General features: G+C 47.7%; 1 protein-coding gene across 6 annotated transcripts; it reads left to right on the forward strand.

Annotated features, from left to right (window-relative positions):
* Positions 1 to 2964: 2964 nt before the first annotated feature.
* Positions 2965 to 9448, forward strand: POLR3D (RNA polymerase III subunit D). Of its 6 annotated transcripts, none has more exons than XM_088838019.1 (9): positions 2965 to 3079; positions 3340 to 3509; positions 4483 to 4526; positions 5735 to 5886; positions 6052 to 6176; positions 6577 to 6745; positions 7404 to 7681; positions 8379 to 8531; positions 8690 to 9448. In XM_088838019.1, the coding sequence occupies exons 2-9, from the start codon at positions 3345 to 3347 to the stop codon at positions 8810 to 8812; spliced, it is 1209 nt and encodes a 402-aa protein (XP_088694145.1). In that variant the 5' UTR covers positions 2965 to 3079; positions 3340 to 3344; the 3' UTR covers positions 8813 to 9448. The 6 variants fall into 6 exon arrangements, with proteins under 6 accessions (XP_088694145.1, XP_088694147.1, XP_055283155.2 ...); XM_088838021.1 differs by having other exon boundaries at positions 7404 to 7669; XM_055427180.2 differs by having other exon boundaries at positions 2978 to 3108.
* Positions 9449 to 13701: the final 4253 nt, after the last annotated feature.

Consider the following 13701-nt stretch of genomic DNA (forward strand, 5'->3'; position numbering starts at 1 on the left):
TCCAATACTTTGGCCACCTCATGTGACGAGTTGACTCACTGGAAAAGACTCTGATGCTGGGAGGGATTGGGGGTGGGAGGAGACGGGGACAACAGAGAATGAGATGGCTGGATGGCATCACCGACTTGATGGACATGAGTTTGAGTGAACTCCAGGAGTTGGTGACGGACTGGGAGGCCTGGCGTGCTGTGATTCATGGGGTCGCAAGGATGCTGTGATTCATGGGGTCGCAAGGAGTCGGACACAACTGAGCGACTGAACTGAACTGAACTGAACTGAATGCCCTCCAAGTCCATCCAGGTAAATGGTATGCAAATGGCAAGTTGTCATTCTTTTTTATGGCTGAGTAGTATTCCATTGTGTGTGTCTCTCTATGTGTACATATACATATATACCCATGTGCCGTGCTCAGTCACGTGAGTTGTGTCTGACTCTTTACAACCCCGTGGACTGTGGCCTGCCAGGCGCCTCTGACCATGGGATCTTCCAGGCAAGAATAATGGAGTGGGTTGACATGCCCTCCTCCAGGGGATCTTCTGAACCCACGAGTTGAACCTGAGTCTCCTGCCTCTTCTCTATTGTGGGCGGATTCTTTATCACTGAGCCATATGGGAAGCCCATACACTTATATTCATATCTATATATATTTGGATGCTTCTTAAAATTTTCCAAACTTTCTATAGTGAATAAGTATCTCTGTAAAAAAACAAAACAAGACAAAAACCAAAACCAAAGGAGTTCTAGTGCCTCAGTGAGAAGCTAAGACTTATTGTGTGTAGCTCTGTAGGGAGCAGGAGTGTTTTCCTTTGGTTAGGTTTAGTTATCATAAAACCAATATGGAGAAAAGTTGAAAAAAGTCTGGTTTAGAAAACCAACACAACAAAATTTTACTATAATATTCATATATTATTAAATTGACAAAAAGGTTAAATTTTTGAATGCCAATACTCAAAACAATGTGGTAAAATGTATATTCTCATATATGATATATATTCATGTATACATTTTTATTGGTGATGCATATCGGCACAATCCTTTTTGAAAGTAATTCAGCAATATGTATGAACAACCATAAAATGTGCATGTTCAAAAGGGACTAGCCACTATGGAAACAGTTTGGCAGTTTCTGATAAAATGAAGCATACAACTATCACACAACCCAACAATTGCACTCATGGGCATTTATCCCAGAGAAAGAAAAACATACAAAAACCTGTACATGTATGTTCATAGCAGCTTTATTCATGATGGTCCCTTACGGAAAACAACCCAGATGTTCTTCGAAGGATTAATATATAGACAAACCATGGAAATTCAGCAATACAAAGGAATGAACTAGTTATATATGCATGATACATGCAACAGCTTGGATCACCTCCAGGGAATTCTGCTGAGTGAACAAAGAAATCCCAAGTTACATACTGTTATCCATCTTCGAATGATTTCCACTCTGGAAATTACAAAAGAATAGAGAACAGATTAGTAACTACCAGGGAGGGGTGAGGAGGGAAGTGTGGCTGTAAAAGGGCACTTGAGGGATCCTTGTGGTGAAGGACTGTCTTGTATGTGACGATCAATGTCGATATTTTGGTTGTGATTCTACACTAGTTTACAATACGGTACCATTGGGGAAACTAAGTCAAGCATACTTGGTATCTCCACATGCTTTTTTTTAACCTATTTATTTGGCTGTGCCAAGTGTTAGTTGCCACACTTGGAATCTTCCATCCTTGTTGAGGCATGTGAAACACAGTTGCCTGACCAGGGATCAAACCCAGACCTCCTGTCTTGGGAGCCCCAAGTCTTAGCTAGAGTCACCAGGGTAGTCCCTCTGCACTATTTCTTACAACTACTCACGTATCTACTATTACTTCAAAGTAAAAAATAAAGTATATCTTCTGTTAACCAGTTATCATAAGTCTGGAAATTTGTCCTAGGAATAGAACCCAAAAGACTAAAGTACTTTAAAAGCACCAGATGTTCAAAACAGCGGTATTTACAACAGGAAAAAGGAAACATTTTGTGTCCAAACAGCGACACAGGCAAATCATGACACAGCCACCCAAGAATTACGCAGTTGTTTGATGCAGCCACAAAGAAATGGTATTTGAAAAGGGAGGATTCAAAATTGTGGTACAAAATTAAATCTCTGTGATGGGGCTGAAATATATTGCAAAAGTTCTAATAGTTACTTTGTGTGAAATTCTAACAAATGTTTCCCTTCCCTCAAGCTATCTCTAATGTTTCATGGTTTTTACACGGTTTGGGAGTGAAGGGAACGACAGTAAAAGACATTTTTTATGTTTAATCACAAACGTCAGAGTCACGACTAAAGTTCTTTAATTCTGTCCCTCCCAGTAGAACGAACTTCGTTTTTCAGGTTTCAGGATTGGAACAAGCGTGGATACAAGGACCCACAATCACGAGCCCAGGGCAGGTGCGATTGAGGCACCCGTTTCAACCGCTGCAGCTGCTCCAGCACTGTGCTCAGGGCCCCGTGTCCACAGCCCCACCCCAAGACCCCACCAGGAGTCGGACGAGGAGATGCCCGAACGAGGGCGAGGACGCAGCCCGGAGATGCAGTGACCACTCCAAGGTCAACATCAAGCCGGCAATCGAGGCTCGGGCGGGCCAGCCTAGAGCTCCAGGACTCTGAGTCGGGGTCTCGCTCTCTGCCCCGCATCCCCGCCCCATCCCGAGTCTCGACCCCGAGGCTCCCCAGCGGCGAACTCCCACGTTGCGTCCAGACGGCCTCTCGGCCCGCAGACCTGAGTTGGGCGCCCCGACCTTATGCCTGGGGCCAAGACTCCGTGAACGTACCCTTCTCCCAGACCCTTCCCCTCTTCCTTTTTCGCCCTCTCAACCCAGCTTTTCCCGACTCCGGGAAGAACCGGGAAGAGAAGGCGGAGGGGAGCGAGACGCCGCGGGATAAATACTGTGGCCCGGCCCCGCCCACCTACGTCACTTCCGCCCCGCGACAAGATGGCGGCGCCCGGGCCCTGCCACGCAGACTTCCGCCCGGCGCCGAGACTCGGAGCCCGCTGCGCGTCGCGTCGGAGGTGAAATCGGGACGCGCGAGGTGTGGAACTACAGCCTGGGTGCGGAGGGGTGCGTCTTTGCCTCGTGCCTGGCTGGGGGCCTGGAGCGAAAGCGAGCCAAGGGGCCTAACCGGGGTGGTCGGGGGCAGTCCCGCCACGTGGGAGGGGGAGGAGCTGAGTGGCTGCCGGAGCGACGCGCCGACCTAGGGGGCGGGAGGCCACGTGGGTGGGGTTCCGCTCAGGGTCCGCGAGCCCTTCCTCCTCGAGTGACTTCGTTACCCCTTTTCGCCTTCTTTCCCAGGCATCATGTCGGAAGGAAACGCCGCGGGCGAGCCCAGCGCTCCGGGAGGGCCCCGACCCCTCCTTTCTGGGGCGCGGGGGCTTATTGGGCGGAGGCCGGCACCTCCCCTCACCCCGGGCCGCCTTCCCTCCATCCGCTCCAGGGACCTCACCCTCGGGGGAGTCAAGAAGGTACCCGACGGCACCTTTCTAAAGAAACCCAACAACGCTGAATTCCAGGCAATTGGGGGTTTGACAGTAGGGCCTACCGTGTGCCAGGCGTGGTGTTGGGCCTTGCGAATCTTGTCTTCAGACTTCCGCCTGCAATTTCTGGGGAGCCTGCCCTACCTTCAAGTCAAGATACTGGGCCCAAGATGTTGACATGGCTCTTAGAGATAGCTGAAGAGCAGAGAATCCTAATTAGCTCAGAAGCAACTTGAGCAGGGTTTATTTCTTTTTGGTGTGTCTTGGATACCTTTCAGAAACCCGTGAAAGCCACGCAGACATAAACTTTGCCTGCAGTTTAAGAGAGTTCTGAATTTGCCCTGGATCCCAGTGTGCAGACTTCTGGTCCAAAGTATTGAGTCATAGCTGTGATTTTAGAGCCTCTGTGTCCTTATGTTTGTGACTGTACATGTGAAGGGTAGACTGTAAAGAGAGTGGGGAGGATGACAGAGCATAAAGCAGCCACTTTTTTGAAGACCTCAGTTTCCTTTTGTAAATTCTGGTGTCAGTCTAACCCAATCATCATTTTGTGAGTGCTGGCAGATCTGTCTTTCCCATTTGAACCTTGCTGGTAGAGCTCATTCTCTATAATACTGTCTGGTCTTCATAGCAATTTGAAGATGAAGTGTGACAGTAGGTAAATTGCTCTTAGAGTCCTGAGGGCTGTCCTTTCAGGAGGCAGAAACTGAGGCTGCCATTTAAATGTTTTTTTGATGCCTCCTTCTATATATAGCTTCACCATCGCCTTGGCATGACATTCCTCCTTTTCAAGCACCTGTCCATTTCAGTAAATCTTTGACAACAGTATGGAATGTGCCGAAGAGAGCCAAATTGGTCTTCATCCATGGAAGATGCCAGATGCCCTTTGGAAGTTTTTCTTTTCCTCTGTACTTTGGGACCAGAATTTACCGAATCAGTGACTCCTGTATTTTACTTTCAGAAAACCTTCACCCCAAATATCATCAGTCGGAAGATCAAGGAAGAGTAAGTAGCTAGGCCTCCTGAATACTCACGCCTTGTTTGTGCGTGTGTGCTCAGTCGCTCACTTGAGTCCGACTCTTTGCCACCCCATGGACTGTAGCCCGCCAGACTCCTCTGTCCATGGGATTCTCCAGGCAAGAATACTGGAATGGGTTGCCATTCCCTACTGCAGGGGATCTTCCCAACCCAGGGATCGAACCTGCATCTCTTGTGTCTCCTGCATTCTTTACCACTAGTGCCACCTGGGAAGCCTTGCCTCTTTGTTTACTTGCTCTGAATTTGGACCTTTGGGGAAATAACTAAGTAGGTGGCTCAGAAGTTTAAATTTGTAGATTTAGTTCTTTTCAGTAGTGATTGCCGACCCTGGCTCCCAGGTGATTCTAATGTGCAAGCTTTACTGATGCCTGGGAGTCCATCCTTAAAATTGTTTTAACTTATTTGCAATGAAACAGTGATTATCTTTTTTTTTCAACTTTTAATTTTTTATTGGGGTATAGCCATTTAACAATGTTGTGATAGTTTTAGATTAACAGTGAAGGAACTCAGCCATACATATACATGTATCCATTCTCCCCCAAACTCCCCTCCCATCCAGGCCTCCACATACCATTGAGCAGAGTTCTATGTGCTATACAGCAGGTCTTTGTTGGTTACACATTTTAAATATAGCAGTGTGTACAAGCAGCCACAAGGTCGATTTATAAGTCTGTGAGTCTCTGTTTTGAAGTAAATTCATATGTATAATTTCTTAGATTCCACATATAAGGGATGTTATACAATATTTCTCCTCTGTCTGACTTACTTCAGAGAGAGATTATGTTTTATGGTCAGAGTTGAGAGCCAATAGTTTGGGCAAAGATGGGTCAGGTTTTCCCTTACGTTCTTTTGCATTGCAACTTTCCTGCTTTCAGTCAATACTAAAAAAAAAAAAAAATCCACATTTGGGGGCAATCTCTATAATTCACCTTTTGTGTTATAGTTCTAGTATACACTCTTCAAAAAGGTAAAGTACAGTAAACTGGAGGACTCTGCCTCATCAAGGAAGTGAAAAAGGTGCTAGACCACCCACACAGGTGGTTGCTGGGCTTCTCGTGATACAGTTGTTGGCTCATAAACTCCCCTCTGGTGGAGCAGAGTGGTGTGGGAGAGTGAGACTGGTTCTCAGAAGCAGGTGATGTCAGTAGTTTCCTTTGACCCATTCGCTTTTCCAGGCCCAAGGAAGAAGTAACCGTCAAGAAAGAGAAGCGTGAAAGGGACAGAGACCGACAGCGAGAGGGCCATGGGCGGGGCCGGGGGCGCCCAGAAGTGATCCAGTCCCACTCCATCTTCGAGCAGGGCCCCGCCGAAATGATGAAGAAAAAGGGTACAAAGCTGCCGGGGTTCTGGGGGGGAGGAATCAGTGGATTCCAGTCCAGACTGCCCAAGAGAAGGACCAGGGTGGTGGTATTCTCCTGCTTGCTCCCAGTTTAGCTTTCCTTGCTGTTGGCTCCTCCCTCACTCCTGGTGAACTGTCGGTGGTTTTCCACAGGGAACTGGGATAAGACCGTGGATATGTCAGACGTGGGGCCCTCTCACATCATCAACATCAAAAAGGAGAAGAGGGAGACAGATGAAGAAACAAAACAGATCCTGCGCATGCTGGAGAAGGATGATGTAGGTACCAGTGGACTAGGGGAAGGGGCTTCTTTTGTGATGAAAAGCACTTCCAGGGAACCAGGATGGGGGAAGCTCTCTAATCCTGAAAGTCTGGTGAGCGGCAGGAATCTTTGATTAGAAAAGAGCTAAGGTGGACTGTGGGCTTCCCAGGTGGCTCAGTGCTGTAAAGAATCCACCTGCAGTGCAGAAGATGCGAGAGACACAGGTTCGATCCCTGGGTCATGAAGATCCCCTGGAGAAGGAAACGGCAACCCACTCCAGTATTGTTGCCTGGAAAACTCCATGGACAGAGGACTCTGGAGGGCTACAGTCGGACACGACCGAGTGACTGGGCAAGGTGGACTGCCTTCCAGGTACGTGTGTATGCTATGTGACCCCCCCAACTTTTTTTTGGCAGTTCATCGATGACCCTGGCCTTAGGAATGATATTCGAAATATGCCTGTGCAACTGCCACTGGCTCACTCGGGCTGGCTTTTTAAGGAAGAGAATGAGGAAGCAGATGTTAAACCACAGCTGGCCGGCCCCAAGGAAGAGGATATGGAGGTGGACATGCCTGCTGTGAAAGGTACTCTGTGTCAGTTAAGGTCTCATCTCCTTTTCTCCAGCTGTTCCCACAGGAGTGAGCCTGCCTGACTGCTGCCGCTAAGTCTTCTTAGCACTTCCCAGCCCCTGATGGGGATTGGTGGGCCCAGCCTCAGCTGCATGTTTTTATTTATTTTAAAGAACGAGTTCCTTGTTTTTTAAGTTTTGTTTATTTTTGGCTGTGCTGGGTCTTCATTGCTTCACACCAGCTTTCTCTAGTTGCAGCAAGTGGGGACTACTCTTTCTTGTGGTGTGTGGGCTTCTCATTGCAGTGACTTATCTTATTGCCAAGCACAGGCTTTAGGGCATGTGGGCTTCAGTAGTTGCGGCTCCTGGGCTCTAGAGCACAGGTTCAGTAGTTGGGGCACATGGGCTTAGTTGCGCTGCGGCATATGGGATTTTCCCCAGACCAAGGTTCGAACCTGTGTCCCTGCCATTGGCACACGGATTCTTAATCACTGGACCACCCTTTTTTAAATAAGTCACATGACTATAAGTCACACATCCTCTTTCTAAGCACAAAGTTTCCCTCCAGCTTCTTGGCTGAGTGACAGTGGAGCAGATCAGGTGGAAGGGATGGGTGCAGTGAGATGGCCTAGAGGTGGCCTCTGATAGCCTTCCCTTTCTGTTATCTTGGACAGTAAAAGAGGAGCCCCGAGATGAGGATGAGGAGGCCAAGATGAAGGCTCCTCTCAGAGCAGCCAGGAAGATCCCAGGCCTCCCGAAGGACGTGTCTGTGGCGGAGCTGCTCAGGGAGCTGAGCCTCACGCAGGAGGAAGAGCTGCTGTTCCTGCAGCTGCCAGACTCACTCCCTGGCCAGCCACCCACTCAGGACATCAAGCCCATCAAGACGGAGGTGCAGAGCGAGGACGGGCAGATGGTGGTTATAAAGCAAGAGAAAGACCGGGTATGCTCACCAGTGAGTGCTGTGAGGGTGCGCGGGACCTGGAGGGGGAGGCAGAGGAGGGGGAAGCAGAGGGTTGTCGTCCGTAGTGAAATTCGAGAATAATATACATTTATTCTTTTTGCCCGCAAGGGGCTTGGGGCTTTGTGCTTCAGCCCAAATTGTGTGTGTTTATTTTTCACAGTGAACTATTTTGAACATATACAAATGAGAGAATATAAGTTCTCATGTACCATCACCTAGCTTCAGTTACTGATATTTTGTCCGTTTATCTGTGGTTTGGGTTTTTTTGTTTTGTTTATTGACCAGTGGCAGGCATTCCCAGGAAAAGGCCCTCTCTGGAAAGCTCATTCTTTGTTTCTTTCTTTTTTTTTTAAATATATTGTTCTTTTTTTAAAGGGCTTCCTTGGTGGCTCAGATGGTAAAGCATCTGTCTGCAATGCAGGAGACCTGGGTTCGATCCCTGGGTTGGGGTGTTAGTTGCGGCATGTGAACTCTTAGTGTGGCATGTGGGGCCTAGTTCCCTGACCAGGAATCGAACCCAGGTTCCCTGCTTTGGGAGTTCAGAGTCTTAGCCACTGGACCACTAGGGAAGTCTAGGGAGCTCATTCTAACGTTTGCTGCTGATGCCTCCCTTTGGGAAAGGGTTTGTTCTTGAAGGATGGAGGAGATAGTTCCTCACCCAGTTTCCACCCCCTGATTATCTTCACAGGAATCCAGGCTGGCAGAGAACACTTGTACCCTGGCTGACCTGACAGAGGGTCAGGTTGGCAAGCTGCTCATCCGCAAGTCGGGGAAGGTTCAGCTCCTCCTCGGCAAGGTGACTCTGGACGTGACAATGGGGACCACTTGCTCTTTCCTGCAGGTGAGAGTGAGCCTGGTCGGGGTGGAGGCTGTTCAGGATGTTGACAGCTTGGTGCTGAGTATGGGGGGAGGGCTCTTGGGATCATCGCATTAAAGTCATAGGACTGAGCAGTGGGATGTGTGGTCTTGCCTTTCATCTCCATTTCTGTTGATTGGCAGGAGCTGGTGTCCGTAGGCCTTGGAGACAGCAGGACAGGCGACATGACAGTCCTGGGACACATAAAGCACAAACTTGTCTGTTCTCCCAACTTCGAATCCCTGCTGGATCACAAACACCGGTAAAGGGAGCAGATGGAGGACGGTGGTGACTGTGCCCACGACTGCTGCCTGCTCCAGACGTTTTGTTCTCAAATCTGTTCGACCCAGAAGGGGCCTGTTTAGCCCACCCACTCCAGCCATTGTCCCAGTTTTCCCCACAGGGCCCACACGTGGCTTCCTTCCACAGCAGCTGTGAACAGCACGATGACCTTCCCACAGTGAGGAAACCGCACACCCTCGCTGCTAGGGGGTTGGTCCCTGCTATTTATTTTTATATTTATGTCTTAGCTCTTCAGCGGACTGCACCCTCCCCAGACGGAGAAGGGATGGTCTGGGCAAGGACAGGCTCCTTCTCTGGGGACGTCTTGGTTCTCAGGGTAGGAGACGCTGTTGCTCCCTCCTTCCTCCCAAGAGGCAGCGCTTGAGAGAGAACAGAGATGTCTGGAGTCTGAGACTCAACCTCAACTCTGTACATTACTAATTGTGTGACTGAACAAACTACCTAACCTTTCTGAGCCTCAGAGTCCTCATCTGACAAATTGAGGACGATACCTACCTCACAGGGTTGGTGTGAGGATGCTGTGGAATACTGTCAATGAAATGTCCTTGCACAAGACTGGACATACACTGTAGGAGCTCAATAAATGTTAGTTTAGTTTTCCTTCGCCTGAGTGTTTTCAAACAAAAGAGAGATTCCAAGGATCTCTCAGAAAAGGTGAATGGAACCGCTTCTCCCCACATTCTTATTCCTTGTCCCATCCCTCTGAAGGTTTGGGTTTGCGCCTTTCTGTGCCCTATTTTCTCCTAAGCATCTTAGGCAAGCGCTTCCTCTTCATTGGTGTGAGCCCCTAGCCATAGGTGCCATCAGAAGAGAGGAAAGCAAAGACTTGACTCCTCCCAGCCCTACAGGTGGCTTTGGGTGTCATGGTGGTCCCAGGACTCATTCCTCCCAGCCTCACCTCTTCCAGCTCCACTTAAATTATTTCTCAGAAGAAACCTGTGACTGCTCGTAGATAATTATCACTCCACCAACTCAAATACTTCTGAAAAACAACCCCGAGTGAAAAGGAAAGTAGAGATGATTGAATAATCACCTCAGCAATACTTGACCTCTCACTTCAAAAGCTTTAAGTTTGAGAAGCCCGCCTCTGTCTCCTGTCCTATCGTTGGCTTGGATCCCGCTCTCCCTGGCCGCACTGGCCTTGTAGTTCATTGTGTGGTCGTGTTCCTTTCAGCAGCTCAGCACACTCTTGACCCATCCAGTGTGTGGTCCCTGAGGAGCAGCGTCTCTTTCCTTGTCATGGAGACACCTTGGAGATTAGGGAAAGCCGCCTGCTGGAGTGTCTGTGGTCATTAGACATGGCATTGCAGCTCCCTTTGCTTCAAGCTTAGCAAACCGCTTCTGGAACAATTGGGAACCACACAGGCTCCATGAGAAATGCTCCCTCCTGATTTAGCTGGCCCTAGAGGTTTGGGAAGGATACTCCTTTCTTTAGTCTCCTTTCTGTTCCTTGTGTTAGTTCCTCCATCGTGTCTGACTCTGCGACACCATGGACTAAAGCCCAGGCTCCTCTGTCCATGGATTTCTCCAGGCAGGAGAAATCAATCCTTCTCAACCCAGGGATCAAACCCCGGTCTGTCCGCATTGCAGGCAGATTCGTTTTCTGTCTGAGCCACCAAGGAAGCCCTTCTGTTCCTTGAGCCTGTTTTTTAAATTCACCGCTGGGCTTTTCACTGAGCCCTTCAAGCCTCCTCACCAGCAGCTAGGAGGCAGGATTGACTGTGTAGTCCCACATTGCCCCTTCTTAGCTTAGGTAAGAGCTCATTGAGCTCTGCTAGATGGTGCTGTTCTGGTTTCTCTCTGTAGAGGGCAGGTGAGCAGAAAGGGTCTTGAAGACGTGTGCCATGGAAGTCCTATTTGGTCTAAGACAGTTTTGATGAACCAACTGCTTTTTTGTTCTCTGAGCTTTAATGTTTGCTCCTTTTCTACAACTAATGCCTTGCCAGTAAGTCTCCATTGTAATCCTTTCTCTTGGTTTCATGGGGTGCAGGGAGCATGCTGTAGCATGTGGAAATCTTAGGTTCCCCTTCAGTGGAACCATGGAGTATTATTAACTGCAGGACCACCAGGGAGGTGGTCCCTCTCTGGTTCAAAAACTTTTCTGCTTTTCTGGGCTAACTCAAAAAGTCCCTGCGTCAGTAGACATTTGACGTTTCACAGTCTTTAATTCTCTGATTCTTCCACAAAAACTTGAGGAAGAGCATGTATCACTTTATAGCTCACTGTTTTGCCATTTCGAATATATTAGGGATTGAACATTACTACCCTGAATCAGAGTCCCCACAGCCTGTCTTATATTCCTGATATACAGGTTGGACAGTAGAAGTGTGGGGAGAAGACAAGACACATCTGCTTTCTTGGACAAGCCTCCAAAGCATACATTTGTACCGACAAATAAATACAAGTAACAGGAGTAAAAAGCCCAAAGCCAGATTCATGTATGAGTGAAAATGGATGAAAATTTATTACTACCTGCATCTGTGTGTATTTTGTTAAGACATGGAAAGTAAACTATAGGCTTGTTCATTTCTTAACTACGTAAGTGACAGAATGTGGGCTTTAGAGTCCAGATTGAGTTTGAACATAACTCCACAAGTATAACTGGAGGAAATTACATAACTTCCCTAAGCTCAGTTTTACTCATTTTCTAAAAAAGTGAGATAATAGTAGTTTTTTAAATAAAGTTGCTTTTGAATTACAATGGACACACAGTTTTTCTTTTATGTAAGACAAGAGTGCCGCTATCAGTACGTGATCAGCACGAGTAGCAGAAAACTAGACTGACAGTGAGGTAAGCAATGGGATGTTTAATTATCTCATGTAACCAGCAGTTGGGTGGCAGCCAAAGCATCAAGATTTTCTAGGATGCGTTTGTTTCACCACCTTTGGCTATAACAACTCAGCATCATTTCTTAACATGAGAGTGTTCAGAGCCAAAGCAGGAAGCAAAGTACATAGCAGTAAAGGAACTTTCTCCTCATTCTGCTCGTATCAGGGAGGAATATGCTTCAGAGGCCCAGAAAGCTTTGGCCTTGTGTCTCTGATACAGCAGACCACATACCCATCCTTGGCTGGGCACTGGCAAAAAAGGATGGGTGGACCCATTTGTCCCTTCGCACTGATGCCTTGTTGCCTGTGAGGCAGGGTTTTGTTTGGAGAGAGGAAACAGGAAAGGCAGATAGAGATGGTTCATGATAGGTACCACCATGATCAAAAAATGCTGTCTATTGTTAAATCATAAAGTCTATCTAGGTAGAATTTCTTTTTAATGTTCAGTTATCTTTAAATAACCAGTTTTAACATTTTAGTGCATATTCTTTCAGACTACAAAATCTTGTGTTACATATATAAACGTGCTGTTTTATTATTGATTTCATCTCACAGTCCTTCCTGGTTAATAATAAGTATCTTGTATTTCAGATATTTCTGATCTAGCTGAAAATATCAGAGACAGTGCCCTTTAATTCTCCCAGACCTACCCACATGGTCTAATTGATACACACTTGGCTCTTTAAAGGAAAAGAGGCTTATTTCTTAGGTATGTGTTATATGCTCAGTCATGTCCAACTTTGTGACATCATGGACTGTAGCCCACCAGGCTCCTCTGTCCATGGAATTTTCCAGGCAAGAATGCTGGGGCAACTTGCCATTTCCTTCAGGGGCTCTTCCTGACCCGGGATTGAACCTGTGTCCCCTGCATCTCCTGCATTGGCAGGCAGATTCTTTACCACTGTGCCACCTGAGAAGCCTTAGTCACAGTGGTAAAAAGTGACATCCATCGCCTTGCCTCATGCAGGATACATCGCAGTTGGGGCACTCCCCTCTTAAGAGGGCTACAGCTGTGGTGACAGATGTTAACAGTTGCTCTGGGGCTGAGGTTCAGCTGCCACAGTTCTACTGATGGAGGATGGAGACTGGGGTGGGGTTAGGTCTCAAGGACATCATCTGAAAACATGGAGACAGGTTGTCAAGTCTAGGAGCCCCTTTGTGGCCAATTGCTGCCTTGGTTCTGAAGCACTTCTGTCCCCTTCCATTGGAGCACTCACTGCTACAACACCCTGAAAGGTGAGGCAGAGGTTGGACTTCCTTCTATTTGGCTAATTTACATTTAAGACCCAGTTGATCGGGAAAAAATGCAGTTTTGATCATCATTGGCCCAATGGTTTTATCTTGCCTACTTTTCAGGATTCAGTGGAGAAATAGAAACCATTCTAGGTACCCTAAGTAGAGAAGTTTAAGACAGGAAAATGCATATTTTTAGACCCATTGGAAAGCTGGAGGAGGAATCAGAACCCTGGAGAACTGGTCCACCAGGGGAGCTATAGCCTTGGCTAAAACCAGGAAGGTGGAGGACCAGGATGGAGCTATGGGTTCCAGAACACCCTGTGTGACTGCAATCCAGGGATCAGGAAACACCCACAGTCTCAACTGCTTGGAAAACCACAGAGCTAAAGGTTGCACCCTGGAAAACCTGGAGAAAAATCCCCACACACATACTGAGTGCTGTCTGTGTGCTCGGTACAGTTCCAGTTTTAGGACTGGTCAGTGACAAGACAGAAAAGCCTCTGTCCTGGTGGAATTTGCATTCTACCAGGAGGGAGGGAGACAGTAAGTAAATAGCATTTAGATGGTGATGGGTGCTTAGGAATTTTTCTTTTTTAATTGTAAGTCTCTGACTGGTAGTGTCACAAATAGAGTAGGCTTTGATGAAAAAGTATCTGAAGAAGTGAACTAGCAGATCAGTAGGGGGCGGCTAGAGTCAGGATCAGCATGGAGACTGGCTGGAGCTGACACCATGAGAGGACACAATATCAGAGGTGGGGTGAGTGGCCCAGGTCCTGCAGGGCTTTGA

The sequence above is a fragment of the Moschus berezovskii genome, chromosome 7, assembly GCF_049115385.1.
Source record: "Moschus berezovskii isolate FMDL1 chromosome 7, NW_MosBer_1.0, whole genome shotgun sequence".
NCBI lineage: Eukaryota > Metazoa > Chordata > Mammalia > Artiodactyla > Moschidae > Moschus > Moschus berezovskii.

Excerpts from the sequence above, each read along its gene's own strand:
- POLR3D (XM_088838019.1), top strand. The coding sequence starts at position 3,345 with ATGTCGGAAGGAAACGCCGCGGGCGAGCCCAGCGCTCCGGGAGGGCCC. Across the intron at positions 3,510-4,482 it reads CCCTCGGGGGAGTCAAGAAG|AAAACCTTCACCCCAAATAT; the intron begins GTACCCGACGGC and ends TTTTACTTTCAG. Across the intron at positions 5,887-6,051 it reads CGAAATGATGAAGAAAAAGG|GGAACTGGGATAAGACCGTG; the intron begins GTACAAAGCTGC and ends GGTTTTCCACAG.